Source organism: Embiotoca jacksoni, unplaced genomic scaffold (assembly GCF_022577435.1).
Source record: "Embiotoca jacksoni isolate LCO1_2020_lvr unplaced genomic scaffold, fEmbJac1.0.p SCAF_16, whole genome shotgun sequence".
In the NCBI taxonomy this organism is placed as follows: domain Eukaryota; kingdom Metazoa; phylum Chordata; class Actinopteri; family Embiotocidae; genus Embiotoca; species Embiotoca jacksoni.
Genome location: NW_027185296.1, coordinates 1735008 through 1753602, shown reverse-complemented (window position 1 = coordinate 1753602; position 18595 = coordinate 1735008). Strand labels below are relative to the sequence as shown.

The 18595-nt window shown below is 40.2% G+C and overlaps 1 protein-coding gene across 2 annotated transcripts in view; it reads right to left on the bottom strand.

Annotated features, from left to right (window-relative positions):
• yjefn3 (YjeF N-terminal domain containing 3) overlaps nucleotides 1-18595 on the bottom strand; it is a 42112-nt gene that overhangs the window by 2967 nt on the left and 20550 nt on the right. For both annotated transcript variants that reach the window (XM_069150156.1, XM_069150157.1), the window contains 2 exons: nucleotides 9635-9743; nucleotides 4148-4258 (listed from right to left, as the gene is read on the bottom strand). In XM_069150156.1, the coding sequence (XP_069006257.1) occupies nucleotides 4148-4258; nucleotides 9635-9743 (220 nt within the window). The remainder of the gene's footprint in view (nucleotides 1-4147; nucleotides 4259-9634; nucleotides 9744-18595) is intronic.

The window sequence follows — 18595 nt, the reverse complement described above, 5'->3', positions numbered from 1 at the left end:
CGTGATTTCAACAGAGCAGCCAGGTTGAATGTAATCTGCTATTAGCTTCTCTCCTGGGGTTCGCCTGTGGCCCTAGCATGACCTTGACCTTCAGCAGTTCTGCCATTAAAAAATGTGTTCCACTAAGGAAGAGCTCGAAATGATTGTCGGTGTCACCGAGCGTGAACGGGAATGAGCCATGAGACAGAAACAAGCAAAGGGTGGATGAAAGGTCGTTTTCCAGTTGATGCTCACGTCTGACAGAGTAACAGTTCTTTGCCTTGAGGGAAGATGTTCTGGATGGTGTCTGGTAGTGTTCTGTTTCTGCACACAGTTCATTGAGAGCAAAGGGATGACATCTTGTGCACACATTCAAATCTCTTACTGAAACTAGACAGTTGTTGTCGATGATGGAGCACAAAGACTGTCTTTAGAGGACTTTTTGGGGGATTTCGTTAAAATAATTTACGAAAAGACAGTATGGCGGTCTCTAATCTGCTAAATTGTTGTGCTTTATAACTACATTTCAAGATTGTTTTCATATCCAGTTTATGCATCGAAAATAATGTTTTACAGACACACTTCTTTTATTCATTCTGGTTTCCGAGTTTATTTCTCTCTTTGTTCAGTTTTGCTTTTGCTGTGGATATTTTTTGACTTGATTCAAGTTAATAAGGAACGTAATCACTAGTTTCTTCCCATGTTCTACATATGCTCGTATCATTTGGTATCGCTTCCTGCAGGCCACCGGCACCGCCCCTGGCATCCCCATGATGTCTGCAGGAAAAAACTCTGAGGCTTTCTGCCAGCTCTGCCCCAACTCCTTTTGCTAGTCTCACCAAGAGGGGGTGCTGGGCCCCTGGAGCCCCACAGGAAAGCTTTAATGTATGGAGCACGAGGAGCTGGAGGGAACTGACGCCCAGGCCCAGGACGTCAGCTCGGAGGCAAGTGGCAACCGTGTCATTGCTGCCAATATCGCTGGCCATCCTTGTAAAGCAGGGGTCTCCAACCTTTTTTTCCTCCGAGAGCTCCGCGAACTACTGGTTGGAGACCCCTGTTCTGAAGACTGCAGGAAGACAGAGGGAGCAGAGGCAAAAACAAAGGATTTCAAAAGGAAAGCAGCAAAGGCCAGCAGTGACCTTTCAGAAAGCCAGAAGACTTCGACACCTTCTTCCCCATCAGAAAAATAACATGAGGTCCTCAACATCATAGAAACCAAGGCACTGTTCATCTTTGTCATCAGGGAAAGCTGCTGGGCGGCAAGGCAAAAGTTTGACATTTTTACGACATCTTGGACAACATGCTGCATAATAACTTTATGACATTTTGGATCACATGATATACTACAACGTTTTTATGACACTTTGGACGACATCCTAAAGTATGACAGCTCCATTATATTTTGGACCACAAACTATATTATGACATTTTATATAAAATTTCACCACAGCCGTATGACATTTTAGACAACATACCACACTATAATTTTTTTTTGACAATTTGGTCCACATGCTCTATTATGAAATTTTCATTACATTTTGGACGACATGCCATACAATACAATTTTTAGGACATTTTGGACAACATTCTATGCTGTGCCATTTTTATGACATTTTGGATGACATACCATACTATGACATTTTTTTTTTTTACAAAACGGTCCACATGCAATACTATGACTTTATATTTACATTTTGCACCACATGCCATACTATAAAAATTTTATGTCGCTTTGGACCACATGCTATACTATGACATTTGTATGGAATTTTGGACAACATACCACACTATATTTATATAGTATAAATATTTATATTTTTTCGAGTTCAATAACACGAGTTATGCCATACCCCCCCCCCCCAACACATGTTCTACAAGTGCAGTTAGTAAGTATTGAAAAACACAAACATTAGAAGTATTGAAAAATGATATCAATACTTGCAGAACCTGAAGTGTAAGGCTTCCCTTACCATTTAATCCAATTAATCTACTATTTCTTGTATTAAACACTTTTAACTTTCCCCTGCCTCCATAGTGCGTCTGCATTTGGGTTCACACGCCTAGCCCTAACAGGGTTTTACATGTAATCCCATAGTTTTTACATGTGATACCATGGGTTTCACATAGGTAACTGTATGCGTTTCATATGGCAACATACATGGGTTTTCACATATAACACCAAGGTTTTCACATATAATCCCATGGATTTCACATGGATAAAGGTTAGGGTTTTGTCTGAGAATATGCGTGGGTGTCAAATGTAATCACATGGATTACACATGAATATCTATATGCGTTTCAAATGGTAATATACATGGGATTTGCAAATTATGCAATGGGTTTCACATGTAATCCCATAGGTTTCACATGGGAATGTCACATTAAACCATGAAATTGTTTGAAAACCATGGGCAGTTTCCCATGGGAAAATTACATGTTTCACCTGTGCAAGCACATGTGATCTAAATATTTCCCAAATTCTTAACATGTTTTCACAATTTTTGTATCGCATGTCCAAAATCCCATGTGTATGTGGTCACATGTAATAACGTGGGTTTTTGCACACATGTGAAATTCCTGTTTTTTCAGTAAGCGAGAAATGACTAACACCATAAGGTTTCCATGCTGTGATGGTCTATAAAGCACATGCAGCAAGCCAAACATAACATCATGTTTATTTCAATATGAACAACCCACCAGAACGAAATGACCATACTTGTTTTTTCTTTCTCACAATAAATAGGTGTGTTGTCCAGGTATACAGCATACCTGCATACATACAGACCCCTCATACCCAGCAATGGAAATAATCAAACATGCTTGACAGATTAAGACACAACCTGCTATTGTAAACATGGAGTGATGCGAGAATCAAGATGGACTGTTCGCCTGCAGTCGATCATTTCTTTCTGTGCTCCGTCTAATCACATTCACAGCTCTGCGTCAGGGTCTTAAGGCTGTGCATGCGTGTACATGCGTGTGTATGTGTGTGCGTGCCTCACACATATGCTTGCGTGTCGTTCTGCTGACAGGGATCACATCACACCATGGAAAACATACACTCTTACACCAAGAGAGCGATTCGTAGGCCAAAGTAAGTATTTAAGCTTCTCAAGTTAGAGCAAACTCAGACAAGTGAGGTCCCAATCGGCCTGGTGTAGTGTGCAGTCACTTTAGGAATAATAATATTAAAACATTATTTATGTAGCACATTTCAATATGGGGTAAATGTTTCACAATAGGTAAAAAAAAATTACACAAGGCAGAAGGTAAAAACATTAGAATCAATAAAGCAGAAAGTAGCAGACAAATACCCAATAAATATTTGATAGAGGGAATCAATGTCTAACTGGTAAAGTTATATAGATGCTTCTTATTCATTTCTGGAATTCCAGGGTAAAAAAATATATATATATCGCTCAAAAGATGACCTGTGACCTTGTTCTTGGGCTTGAGGGGGAAAAGACAGAGTCGGCAGAGAGGGGAAGAGAGAGTCCAGAGAGAGCTATCGGGTTGCTCAAATAAAGTCTGTCTAACGTGTTTTTAATCAGAACTATCAATGCGCTGTAAATCTAGTATGTCCGACACATATGGTAAAGTGTATAGATGCATTCCACTCTAAGCCAAAGATCCTAAAAACACATCCAATATATCCCTCACAATAAAGTCACAGGCCGGGCCAAGGCCATAGCACTATGCGCTCAAACGAAAAGTTACTACTTTTGATCTGTTGTATGTTTGGAGAGGATAGAGCTTCCTCTGCCAAAAGCAGTTCATCTTGAAATGTCAGTCCGTATGCGGCTTGAGCTGCAGACATCATGATCATGACATCACATTGCGGCCACAGAGGAAAGGCACAAGACGGCTTTAACGAGAGTAACAATAGCATGATATCATGACTGTCTGAGTGCCCTTGCAGAGAGCGTAACGGGATAACTGCCCCGAGCCGTTTACAGGAGCTGAAGTGAAATTCTGTAAAACACTGAGGGCCTGTATACGAGATCCCCTGTAAGTCATGACGCAAGTTAAAGTTTGAAAGATTGGTTGGTTTTATTTGTATCGTCTAAATGCTTCACTAAGAACCAGACTGTTTTATTCCAGATCATTTGTCATGTTGTTGGATTGCAGACACTCACTTTTTACACTTATGTACTCTTAGGTTACTTACAAACATGCGCAGGTGTCGGGCACACACCAGGCCAATGGAGCCGTTCTGCTCTGCACCACAGATCACCAGCACTGTTGGCTGTTTCTTTGCTAGAGAGCTGAGAGGGTAGGCCTGGTGGAGACACCACAACAAAAGAAGAAGAGTTAGAAACGGAGTTTGAGCTGATGACTGAGGGAAGGGGAAAATGTACAACAAAGGGATAAAGGAAATGTGTGGAAGAGAAAATAGAAGGGGTTATTGATAGAGAACAATAGTGACAGCAAGAAGAAGATAGATTCAGTATTATCCCTCCAACTCAGGCTTCAATGAGGGTCATCCGATCTGAACCTCAGCCTCTCCATCATATTCAGAGTGCCTGACCGCAGCATGCCAGGGATGCCAGACGAGGTTGGAAATGGCCCCGGCTCCTCTGTCTCTTCCATCTATGTGAAAAGGTCCAATCTCATTAAAATAACCCTGGCAGCAGTGGAAAAATAGCAGTGTCCTCACCATGGGATGCTTCCGTATATATATAACACACTTTCCGTGTACGTCCTGAGTGGAGCGAGCTGCTGGCATCTGCCTCGTTTACTGGCCACACGTTCCCTTATAAATCACAGTGCACCTTCTTAAAATTGACGGGTATTCGCCTGTGGAACTGTCATCCTGACTAGGTAATCTTCCATCTCCGACACCTAAACAGAAGTGCTGTGTGACGGAATGTATGCAAGTGTGTGTGTATATACACACACACACCCCGCCGCGATCATTACTTAAAGCCCTGAACGTGTCTGGCTTCATTTTCCACAGATTCCTGAAAGCATCAGATTCATTGCCACATTATGGATTGTTAGCTGATGCTTTCGGGGGCTTTAGCGCATTTTAATTGAGAGTTTCTGCATGATTACATGACACAAGAATGATTGTTCCCAGCATAATTTCATGAACGAGAAGAAGAGTTGGAGATTGAGGGAAAACTGAGTTCATGCCGAAATCCTGTTCAATTAGAGCCCAATAAATGTTTGTCAGAACACAAGTTGAAAGACCAATTAACCCAGTTTTATCACTGCTAGAAATAGTCCATGACTGCAGTTCACAGAAACGTTTAGATCACAGGCCACAAATTATAGTCCAAGTATTTTGTAATTGCGGGGCTCATAAAAGAGAGGATAACGTATAAATAGAACAAAATAGCACATTTTTAATTAAAGGCTAGCCATTTTTATATATTGTATGTTGGAAACTAGATTAATAATGTAACTATTTTTATGAGAGATGTGATGAAATGATTTCTGGGTACAGTGTTGCATTTATGGCTGAAATTAAAGTGGTGGACTTTTAAACAGATACACATATTCATGAACGAATTTATAACATCCCCCTTTTTGTGACGTCTCTGTAACTTGTAATTATTTCAGGAGAATCCTGTATTCAAAAAGTAGTTACGCCATAATTTATGAGCGGTTACAACCTAATAAAATATTTTTTTTCCATCTGTATTGTTTTATTGTACCTAAAAGTTATTTACAGTTACTACATGGCTGCACCATTACAAAATAATTACACTTTCATTTTCAGGCTATAAAAATTTTATGTGTCATATTATTGAAATTATAACTTTATATTATGTTGGTTCCGACAGAGGGAGGACATTATGCTCTTTTCATTTTGACCTTCCAAATGTTGAGCTTGAAATAAACTGAAATTCTTCCACTGTGCATTAAGTCTATTCACTTCCTGTTTCACAATTATTCACAAGGAGAACGTTTATTTGGAGAAATAGGCCAATCCCCACATCGGATAACTGAATATAACAAGAGTCTGAGAGTATTACATACAGCGATGAATCCTCGAGGAAACAAAGCGGCCGTTATCTTCTTCATAACAGCTCAGCTGAGAAATTATCACGTAGCCTCAATGAGGAGGAGGAGAAGCTGTTATGGCCCTTTAGGGCCATCGGGCTGATAATATTATCGGAGATACAGAAGGTGGTGATTGATAGGAAACAACTAAAGACTAGAACACATGAAAACAGGACGTCTTTCATTTTCATCTTAGACTGAAGGTCGATTTTTTTGCAATTTTACCCCTTCTGTAAATGTAAATGTGTGTGTGGCATCATGTTCAGAGTTCTGAGCTGATCTGCCCCCTGGAGGGAATGCTATCTGTAATTACTACAACAAGCCATTACAGACTAAGCATGTCTGTTAGTGATGCCCCCTGCTGTCAAACCACTCATGTACATAAGGTATTACAAGACAAAAATAAAAATGTAAGCAAAGAAATGGTGGACGTAAAGCTGCACAGATGAATATTTCTATGTGTAAGGCTTGGTTCCTGCCGTGGAGCAAAAACAACCTGCCTGTATTAGCTTGGCCGTCTTGTGACTCCTTTCCTTTGAACTCTCTCTGTCTCGGTCTGCTTTTTTTTTTTTTTTTTAAACATGCACAAATTCTCGAGAAGGTTTAATGACTTTTTCTGTAAATGTTGAGGAGCATCAGGAGGATCCGTGTTGGAGCCTTTTCATGCTGCCTGCAGACATTACACACTGCTGAAGGTGTGGAGCCAGAAATGGATCTGGCCGGATCAATTCAGGCACAGCTCTGATCAATTATGAGGCTTTTGTCCCATCTCTCTGAGAGGGAAAAACTTGATACCCCAACACATATCTATTCAAACTACTGTTCTGATAATGAGCTTTCAAATCGTTCACCGAATAAGTGGAAGTAATTAGCAACAACTTCACTCCTTTTCTTTATCAGCTTGAAGTATCTCAGTACAAATCTGTGATCATGTCAAATGTTTCAAACAGTTCAAATTCTCTGCATCAAATTTATTTTGGGGGGGGGAAAAATGGTTTTATGACTCAGTTTTATGTTAATAAATTTGTTCAGATGTTTCCCAGCGAGTGTGATATTTATTATATTTTTTAATGTATATGTGGTTTCTACAAGTGCAGACAGGGGGTTTGTTGCATCTGTTCAGCAGGTTTGTCATCTGGTTGCTGTTTGATGTTGTTTCCATGAACGTTGCTGGTGTCGTGTGTCTCTATATAACAGTTCTTTAAATCCAAATCCTTATAAGAGAGTTTATATTTAAACTATGCTGTCAATTATCAATTATCTCTTCTGAACACTTTTAAAAGTTAAACATGGGTGCAAACTTCAGGAAGGGCCCCAATTAAAATGAAAGTTCATGAGAGTGCAGAGTGCACACACCAACACATGCACACAACTACTGTAGAAAATGTCTGTCTTGATTGTAATTACGTCTCTGCGGGAATACCTCTTTGAAATAATTGTTAATGGCACATGAGCCTTCACCTCCAATCAACCTGAAACACACACCGAACCTGAGAAAACATCATCAGGGTCCTAAAAACACAAATATACTCACATATGCAGAAAAATACTGCCTTTAATATTTATACTAGAAGACCAAACTAAAGTCCAGGGGCTCCTGTAAACTCTTTTATAGCTGTGTGGTAACAAAAACGTCTGCTGTCTGCACTCAGGTGTTGAAAAGCCTCAGACTGATGCAGAAACACACACACAGTCTGGACCTGGTGGTTGTGGCCGCTGCTGTTGGAACAATAAAAGGATTACTTACAGAAAACCTATAATCTGTCTGGCAACCTGACGTGTAGGTGTGTGTGTGTGCGTGTGTGACAAAGCACATGCTTGTTTGTGTGGTGTACTTGGAAGCCAACAGCAGTAGGCCAGCAATGAAATCAGACTGTCTGCATCTCCTTCTACTGTAATTTTCCCTAAATAGCAATGATGTCATGTAAGCGGTAGCGTGCCGGCGGCGGCTGTGGGCAGCAGTGAGCTACAGCATCCAGGCCATGTTTGTCTAGTAAGGCTATGCTGTCGGGGCTGGTGGTGGAGGGCCAGGCATGCGGGTCCAGCAGCAGCAGCTCATGATAATAGAGGGGAAGTGGATGTGGTGGGTTTAATCACACACTCTGATGGGAAAACATAAAGTCTCTACTTCTGACTGATGCTGTCACTCTGCCTGTCTCAGCTTTTCTTTTTTGTCCCCAGTTTCATATCTGTCCCCTCTTGGATTTTTCTAAAGCAAGATGTCTTATTAAGCCGATGCTGGCACTTTTTCTTTCCTATAAACTACTCGTTAGTGTTTCTGCTCACCTCTCTTTCTTTTTTTTTTTCTTCGTCTCTTTCCCTCTTTTTCTCCTCACCCCTCCTTCTGACAGCAAAGCAAGGTTTCATGTGTCTTGTAGCTCAGACTCTTATTCATCACAGCCTGCTGAAGAGCCCGCTGAGGAAACCAGTGTGGCTGTAGACCAAGCCAGTGGTCTGGTCAAAGGGAACCACATATGTTTCTAACAGCCCTCCACTGACACACACACACACACACACACACCCACAGACACACATACCCACACCCACAGACATGCACACCCACAGACATGCACTCTCAGCTTGACGCAGTCCAGATCACAGCACAATGAAATTGCAGCCACCCCAGAGAAGAAGAGCTGTGGTTCTGGACCGGTGTGGTTGGGTTAAGGAGCGCTGCCACTGAGTGAGCTCAGGTGTTCTGCCTCGAATGTTCGGTAGTAAATGTCACAGAAAGTTGGAGCATTTCCTCGACATAATAATCACACATTTTGCATGCAAGTTAATGTAAATTAGGAGTGTAAGAAGCAGCAGCTGTGACTTTTTGCCCTCGCACGATCAAATGGTAAATGACAAATGGTAAATCAGTGACGTTTAGAGATGGTTTGCTCTGCGCTACACAGTAGAGGCTACTAATTGCATTTTGTGACATAACATGACAGTGATCTGAAAATGTTTACAAAAACATTTGGTGAATTTGAAATTAAAAAAAAAAAAGAAAGTTTTGATCGGATCGGTGTAGATCCTGACAAAATTTATGTAAGGACTGAAAAAAAGCTTTGTTTGACAAATGGTTAGTAAATGTTGTTTGAGTTGAACTTTGCTATTTCAATGCAGTACAAAGAGCTGAGAGTAAGAGAGCACACATACTAATCAAAAAAACATATTACACAGTACAGTATATGAAAAAATATGGCTGAACTGCTTGTTATACAGCTACTAAGTGTAATGCTAAATTCACCCAAAAATTCAGACACACCACACACACACACACACACACACACACACACACACACACACACACCACGTTGTTATGAATGTGACCAGTGTTGATTGTTTTGGTGCTTCGGGTTCAATGGTCCAAAGAAACAAGCTTTTGAAAGCATAACAGCACATTCAAGCCACAATCCATTTCACAGTAAAACTGCAGTAACAACATACTGGAATGATGTTATTTGTCCAAGCTTTTATTTACTGGAGTAATTTTGGATGAACCTACCCATGACCACACAAATTTGGATGGCCAGATGGATTCATGAATGGATGTGGGTTTGCCTCATGTGGGGGTAACAAGAAAGCAAGAAAGAATTAAGATGGGAATAAAGACAGACTTACAACATAAAAGATGGAAGATAGAAGGTGTACAGACCTTAGTGATGGCGAGGGCGCACGCTTGTCCCCAAATCTCTATCAGCTGCTGCTGTCCAAACCTGTAGTCCCTCAGTAGTTCTGTCTCGATAGCTGTTGCCTCCCCTTTACTGACGGACACAGAATGAGACATGCTGTTCGTAAAGAATGTTGGTTCATCTTCATCATCAATAAAAAAAAAAAAAAACATCTATAGCAAAACTGGCCATTAAGCTGTCCGGGCAGAAAACTGGAAAGTGTTCCATGTCATCACTGGTCTGCTTCAAGAAATCCTCTGAGCATTATTGAAAGGTTTCACATATAATTCATAATTTAGCCCATAAGCTCAAATACACTGAACTGTGTCTGTTCCCCACAGGTCAGCTTAATGTTTAGTTGGAATCAATCGATTTGAGTTCAGCTCTGTTCAGATGAGCTCATTTAGTGCCCACGTTAGTCAATACATTTTGTTTGTTCTCATTTCTTGGGTTATTAAATCCTGACATTTTTTTTAAATCCCAAAAACTGCTCCTGTGCATGACAGAAACGTGACAGAAATGATAAATTATTGAAAAGTGATTTAAAAACACACATACACAGCATTTGCAACACAGCTAATCTATTTATTTGCATACATGCTTAGGTGGTTGCCATGCAGCAACAAGTGAGAGCATGTCTATAAGCTAAGTTTTTCTCATAAAATAAAAAACCTTAACAGCCTCTGGGAAACTATGATCATGAGGCTCAAATCACAATATGTGATTGATAAACTGTGCTGTAGCCTTTACAGTAGCCGACACAGGCCAGTTTGTGCCAGTGTGAATGTGAACGCAGCCTGACGTTGATGTATTTGTCCATATATTTGCGATCTAATGTTCACACATGTTCTCTCTGATTGCTACTTTGCTTCCTCTGGCTGCCCGCTGCATGGTGACAGTGTGACTAATGCTGCTGTGTTGGAGCCTGCTGGTGCTGCTTTTAGCATGGAGGTGTGTGTGTGTGTGTGTGTGTGCGTGTGTGTGCGTGTGTGTGTGAGAGAATGTGTAACAAATGCAGTTAGGACGACACAGCAATGGTAACATTAGCCACAGCCGTAGGGCTGCTGCCTGTTATTCAGAGTATGAAGAGCAAGGAATGAGCCAAGAGAAATCATTTAAGTCTGCCCTCTACATTTGAGGACACATCCATATTACTCTACAGACACCTGGTGGTCCTCCTCAGTACCGCAGCTCTCAAGCAGAAAATCTGGTTGATGAGTCTTTTCTTAAAATACAGTAGGATGTTGTCATTTTTTCCCCAATTTCCTGTGTTTCAAAACCTGCTCAGAGAAATCTAAGGAAACTAAAGCAGAAGAGGCTGAACAAGGATTAAAGTGTAATTCAATTATATATGGGTTTCCAGCCTATTAAAACCCATTCATCAAGTTATGACTATTGAGTATGACAATTGCAAACCAATAAGAGCATGAAGATCGATGCATGAAATCCTTATTACGCACATAATCAGCACTGACTCTACAAAGTCGCGCCATTCTGCTTCACATCTTTACCTCTTAAAAGAGATCAGGAGCTGTTTTTGCAAGTGGACGTACAGTATATGTGCATGCATTTCTTTGTGTTACATCATTTGTGCTTTTTCTTGTTACATCATGTGTGTCGATATAAAAAAGAAAAAAACAATGGGAACTGCACAAAGCAACTCTGGTACACAAAACACTGACATGTACTGTACAGTAAATTCAGCCACCACATAAGATGGATTCATATTATGAGGCGTTTAAACATGCACACAGATGAACAGAGCTTTCTAATAAGGGATACGGATAAACTACACAACACATTTGTTTTAAACGAAGGGGCTGATTTCGCAGAGATCCACATTTTTTGAATATTTAGATCCTCAATCATCATTTTTATTGCAATTAAATCATTTTTTGTCTTTTATGCAATAATAATGCTGTACTATGCTGCTGTCTCACAATTGTTATGCAGTTGTATCTATTTTTCAGGGAGAACCTCGAGCACAAGCCAGATGAAGCTTCGAATTTTGTTTCGTTTATTCTGAACAAATACAGTGAAAGACTGCATCTCAAGCTCAGGGTGACTCTCTGTCCTTGTAGCCATGTTTGCGTGTGTTTATGTGTTTTTATATTTTTATGTTAGTGTGTATATGAGACTAATGTAACTGTAACAAGATGCATGCAGTTCTTTATTCTGTTATTGGTCTCTATTGTTTGTGGTGACAGTAACTGATGGTTAGCATTATTGTGTTCCTCTGAGGTTCTTATAAGACACAGCAGTGTGTGTGTGTGTGTGTGTGTGTGTGTGTGTGTGTGTGTGTGTGTGTGTGTCAGCAAGCCAGTGCATCCAAGTGGGGCTTCTGGCATTTACCTGTGCCAGTGGAGCGACAGCAGCTGTCACCCACAGCTCACCTCAGGGATGTTTCCTGAGTCACTGTGACAAGTTGATCTTTGGAAAGTTCATCTCAGTCCACAGGGTTCGCTCTGTGTTTTGCTGTTGCCGACAGCACCGGAGCTTCTCACAGGTTTTATTGAGCCGAATTGATTCTGCATGCGGACGGGCTATTTTGTGTGTTTGCCTTTAAAACAGAGAAGTCGGGGATAATCCAATCTGTGTAAAAATAGGTGGTGCTGTTGATGGGGAGAGAAACCTCAGCCCAGGGCCGATGTGATCACAATGAGACCACTGCTGCTGAACAGGCAGTTACTATTGATTCTTAACATTACTGTCAGAACAAAGTGTTGTGAGCGTGTAGCTCAACAGTTGCTAATTTTAGCCAGGAGACTCCACCATGAGGGAGCAGCACACAGCTGAGACAGACTAAAAACAGATGGCTGCTTCATGTCTTTACAATTACCAGCTTTGATCATGCATATTGTAATTCTTAATACCAGAAGTTACTAAAAAAAAGTACATAAATAAATTCTATGTAATTAATGTAAATTCGATTACCAATCTTGAAATTGCTTCCATTTGCTCAAGGACAAATACAAGACAGTTCTTGATTAAAAAAAAAAAATGTGTGGTCGTGTGTGTGTGTGTGTGTGTGTGTTTAAGTGTAGCAACTGAAAAAATGGGGCCTTGTGAATATTAGCTTGTTTTGCACCTGTGGCCACAGTCATGCAACAGTCAGCAGCCTCTCCCTGGAGGGAGAGTTGATTTCCCCATGCTGCGTCTGATGTGCTCCTGCAGTGCATCACCTTCAGTGTAGCACTGCGTAACTATGATCATAACCTGCTTAATGAATCTGTTTACTTCACTCATGAGATAAGGTCAAATGAAACTTGAATGGCCTCTGTGGGGAATTTGTGGCCATGCAGAAGCAGCAAATGGCGGAAGCACTTATGCAGCCAAGACCAAAAAAAAAAAAGAATTTGAATAATAATGGAGGGGTTGGAGGTTGTATAAACATTACATTTTAACACGTGAATAAATTGTTATGGTGTAGATAAAAGTGTGGCAATCACAAAGGGTACCAAAATAAAAGAAATACTAATCCATCAGTTCTCAATGCTCCTGTACAATTAAAGAACATTTGTTGATCGTTAATACGTAAAGAGTTTAGAGACAACAATTTGAATGACTCGTATAGAAAACATTGCAGCGTATAGCATGAATACAAACACAAATAAATCTAGTAGAGAGAGACCAATTCAACTAAACAGTCCTGTGACAAAGCAGCACACATGTTAAACTCATCCTGTAAGCAGCCAATGAAATACTCTATATGCGGAACTATAGACATATGTATTTGTGTGTGTGTGTGTGTGTGTGTGTATGTATATATAAAATATACAAGTAATCTCTAGCTATGAAACCTACTTGTGTCATATGAGAGATGAATCCTCTGCTGAATACTGTATCAGAAGGGCTTCTATTTTTCTAACACTGGAAGACTGAAATAGCCACATTTCACCACCCCCTCCCTCTTAGTTTGCCTAATTTCCACCTTTCCAGAGTGATCTGCTGGTGGGATAAGGAGCAGGATTAAAATAACTGGAAGTGAAAGACTGTGGTCAACAAGCAACTATTTTTTTTACTTGACATGCAGAGCTCTTCTGAAGCAAAGAAAATGAGGGACAGACAGATCAAGCCTGTTTTTGCTTTACAAAAATACTAAAGTGCATTTAGAGAATTTTTTTTTTTTTTTAAATGTGCAAAGAGAACCCAGATTGCTGACAGCTTCCTTAAAACACTGGCTGTTGATCAAGATTGAAAATAACTTCCAGCCTCTAACTCCATAGCTCTAAACCATTACTTTGATCCCGCCTAAAAGAACTCAACAACTATTAGATGGGCTGCCATGAAATTTTGAACACTCATGTTCCCAAAACAGTGTACCCTGACAATATGATGCCTTTTCCTTTTGTAACACTACACTGATACTTTTGGTTTTGGAAAATGTTGGTAAAAATCTTAATTTAATTGAATTTGACAATGAAGGAAGCTGAGGCCCTTTTTTACACTTTCCATTAAACATGTCTTGGGTGATCCGATCACAAGTACACAGCTCTAATTAAAAGGTGTGAATACATTGAGATCCGATCACTCAGACCCCATTCGAAGGTGGTCTGGGCCGTATGGCCACATTCTTTGAGCAGTGTGTATGCTAATGTACCAGGACCACATTGAAAGACTTCCTACTCAACTGACATCCTCAGTTTAGGCAGAAGTGCGCAAACACTCTCGCTCCAACAGCGTCATAACAAAGTGCAAAACACCAAGATGAATTCCTCTTTTTCTTTTAATTTCCAGCAGGAGCAGGATGATCCTTGCTGCCTCCTTCTGGTTAAAAACAGCAACACATTCAGTCTTTTCAATCAGAAATAATATTCATGTTTTTTGTTTTTTTTTTACATACAGAGCAGAGAAGTGAGATCTGATCACAAGTGGTCACACACAGAGACACATTCTAACAGTGAGTGTGAACTTAGAGCTTGTAATCACAACAATAAAGATGCATGTTAATACCAGGTGTAAACAGGGCCTGAGTGTTCAGTGATAATAAGCAAATGTTAGCATGCAAAATGAGATAGTAAACATGATATGCTTAACATCTGCATGCTATCATTGCCACTTGGGGCATGTTAGCACGAATAAAGTTTAAAATTTGGAAATCCATGTTTACAATTCAAATTAAAGTGCAATGATTCAAACATGGCAATTGAAACTATTTCTTACTGTTACTTTGCATTTTATGTCTTGAAAATGATCAACTTTAGCCCTTACGGAGGGTGGAGGTATGACTTGTACTCTGTATTGCTAAAAGTTGTGCGTGTTTTGTTCCTCAGCTCCAGTGCTACCTCATAAAAGCAATTGTACAGCCCTGCTCTTACCTGCACTAAATGTACTGTTGTGTACTTAACTGAACTGCACCCACCAGTAGAGGGTGATGTGCGTGAAGGGAGCTGTTCTGCTCGCTTGAAGAGCAGGTTGTAATTAGTCCGACTCCTGCTTTGGAGAGGACAGAGAGAATCAAAAGGCGCAGCTTAGTAGTTCCACTGTCCTCCTCTCTGCTCCCCTCTCCACCCGTCCTCTCGCCCATTATCTGTCCACCTCCTGCTCTATCTAGTACTCGACAGCCGTTAAGGATACTCCAGACCTTTTAAACACAAATAAAGTACCACATCAAATAACATGCTGATAAGAAGGAAACCACTTTATGATGTCTCTTTCGGGCCTCCTTACAGTACTAATCTGTGATATTTCCATATAAATTAGCATCTACTTTGTTTCCGTCTATCACGGTTAATAGAACACGGTGATGCTTCAGCTTAAACCCAGTGCAGTAAAAGCCTTCGTGTTCTCCACAATTGCCTTTCCAGTAAGTGCCCTTTGTAGTGTACAGTGGGCGTCTCTTGATAAATAGGTATATATGGAGCGAAACATCCTCACCATCTCAGGAAACCAAAGTAGTGAAGACACTGAGGATTTCCATGTGAGAGGTTGTTATCAGTCATATACTGTCAAATATGTCATAAATACAGTATATACAAAAATATACATATGTAGCCTACAGTATGCCCATTTAAATGTACCTAATCTCAAGTCATACACTGCCACATAAGCCTACCAAATGACTTGGTAGAAATGGTTGACATTTAGAGTTCAGATAGCAACTGAGCAGTAAGTGGCCTTTCATGTCATATCTATTACTGAGGACTAAGGATCTACCTATAATGAAAATGTTAACTCGCTGATGTTGCATGCTGGTGTGATGTTTATACCATTTTCACCATCTTAGTTTAGCCTGTTAGAAAGCTAATATTTTTGTATTCAAGCACAGTTGAGGCGGCTGTGAATGTCATAAGAGTTGAAGCGATTCACTTTGAACAATTAGAATTTAGACCCGAGGTTAATGCTGCATTAAAAGTGAGGGGATCGAAGATGGTGCGTGTGGGGCGGGGAGGCCTTAAAATTGTATTGGGTCTTTTTAATTGGTTTCCTTTTATTTTCTTCCTGCAATTACCTGTATATCAAATGTATGAGCAAGCTGGTGCCATTCTGCTTGAACAATGTAAAAGCTAATTAAAAAAAATGTTTTTAAAATTGACTAAACAAATAGAAAATGACAGAATCTCAAATATAACTGTGTGGCACCAGACTCTCAACTCTGCTTTTTCCCGTCTCCTTTTCATCACCCATCTTGCCGGTGCCATCTCTCTAGTGGGCTGTCCTTTGATCTCCAACTTCGCTGATCTCATCTCATCACTCACCCAAAGTTTAGCCTTTTCCATCTTCTTTCTCTGCATTATCTCCCTCTGCCACTCTGGCCTTCCCATTCTGCCACCCTTCGTCTCCCTCTAGCCCTGCTGCTCTGATGAAGCTTTGCACTTCACTGAACCACAGTGATGGCAGATAGATGGGTGACAGCAAGAGACAGAGAGAGAAACAGACGGAGAGAGCACATGGGAGATGGCTCACCCGGGTTTTAATCTATTGTCAATTTAATCTATTGTTCTGGTTTGTTTACTTTTTGCATACAGTTTTTCCTTCTTATGCCTGTTGAGGAAATTTGCAATGGGTAAATGAAGCTATATAGAACTGCAGTACTTTGAAAGGTTCACTTTTATCATTACCCTCTTATTACAGACTCTCAGCCTTGTCCCTGCCATAAGGTTTCGGTCATAATTATCGTATCATGCTCATGTACAGCCATGTTTATGTGCTACGTAGCATTAGAGCAGCTCGGATGGCTCCCTTGTAAGTACACCCCAAGTATCAGTGGGCTTTCTCAGGTGTATGTCTATCTAACACGTGCATCTAATTTGACATGTGTCATCTCAGGACACCTTTCATCACCAGCCACACCTCCCGGAGCATACCTCCAGGAAGTCCTGCAGCATCCAGCTAAGAGACAATGTAAAGGGGAAAAGGCGCAAAGAGAGAGGGCAACAGAGAAATGCAGTGGTTCACCTTCAAACTGCCTGAAGTTAAGCGGACGCAGATGTAAATTTGTTGGTGAAACTTAGAATAGAATTGTAAATGACATTTGAAAAGGCATCAGTATGAATTCTAGCAGAGAGTTGTGCATCAGTGGATTTTATGAGGAGAAATGGAAGCAGCTACACGACTGTCGAGTCTTTTCTTCAAACGAAAAACAATGCAACAACTCAAATAAGCAAAACAAAAAATGAATGTTAAATGAAAAAAAAAATTTAAAAAAAATTAAAATACAGTCTAAGAGCATGTCTGAATGTATGAGTATGTAGGTGGATAAATATGCATGTTTCCAGAATCAGGACACGGCATGTGTGTTTCAGATGTTGAGTCTGGGTATTGTTTTTTAATACCGCTACTGATGCCTTGAATATCTTTTACCGAGCCAATTTTTCAAAATCCATTTTAACAAAGAAAATGACAGAGAGGAATATTATAACCTGCACTATTTACCAGCACAGCAATTAACAGATTACCCTAAACATCTCACATGCAAGTTATACGTTGATGCAACCAGATGTCTCCTAAAAGCCTATCGCCACATGCTACAATTTTGTTCTGTAAACAGCTCACATGCTTCTGGTATATGCCAGCAAGCCGTCTGCGTGCAGAGAAGTCTGCGTCGCACACAACCGCGATAAAAAAAAAAAGTTGAAAAAAAAGTTGAAAAAAAAAAGTAAAATAAGGTGTTCTAATGTAAGATTTACCTCACTTAAAACCATAGACTGCATATAAAATTGGACGTAGCTTCCAGGTCTGAAAAAAAGAGGCCAATGTTTAAGTGCCTTAAACTGCATTACCACTACGGGCCACTAGGGGTTGGTTACAAAAAGACTCTGGCTCCATAGACTCCAATTCAACTTTTCTCATGAAATACAAAGTCAATAAAAAAAAATTCATGAGCCATTATGGTGTCATTCACCAAAGTCCATCCTTCTTATTAGTTTTCTGGTCAATCTGAAAATAATCCCATTATTAATTAGATATTAAGTTTCAAAATGTGGTATAAGCTGTAAATAGACGCTACAATTTACAGATGCTCCCTAAAAGCCTCACTAAAGATATCGCTACATGCTACAATTAACTGAACTGAGTTTCCCAAAACACCTCACATGCCAATTGGTAGATGCTAGAAAGCCGGCTGCGCACAGAGAAGCCTAAAGTTACTAAATCGCACACAACTCAGACAGTGGCCAAAACAATTGTTTGAAAAGAGTGAAATAATGTGTTCTCATGTAAGATTTACCTCAGTTAAAACCGAATGATTTTATCTACCTGGTCGGGCCCACAAGTGGAGTTTATGAACGGGAAACACTGTGGCTCATTGACACTGATGAGATTCATTTCTGTGTAAATGGAGCAAAAGTTTTAAGTTTTAACACAAATGTATTATCATGGATGCAGCCTAGGTATTGACATTTGGTACCAAACAACGAGGCATTTTTTGATATCGAAGCAACCCGATCGGTGCCATAAAACCATTTGGTACCCAGTATAACCCGTGCAAACATTTTCCAGCTGAT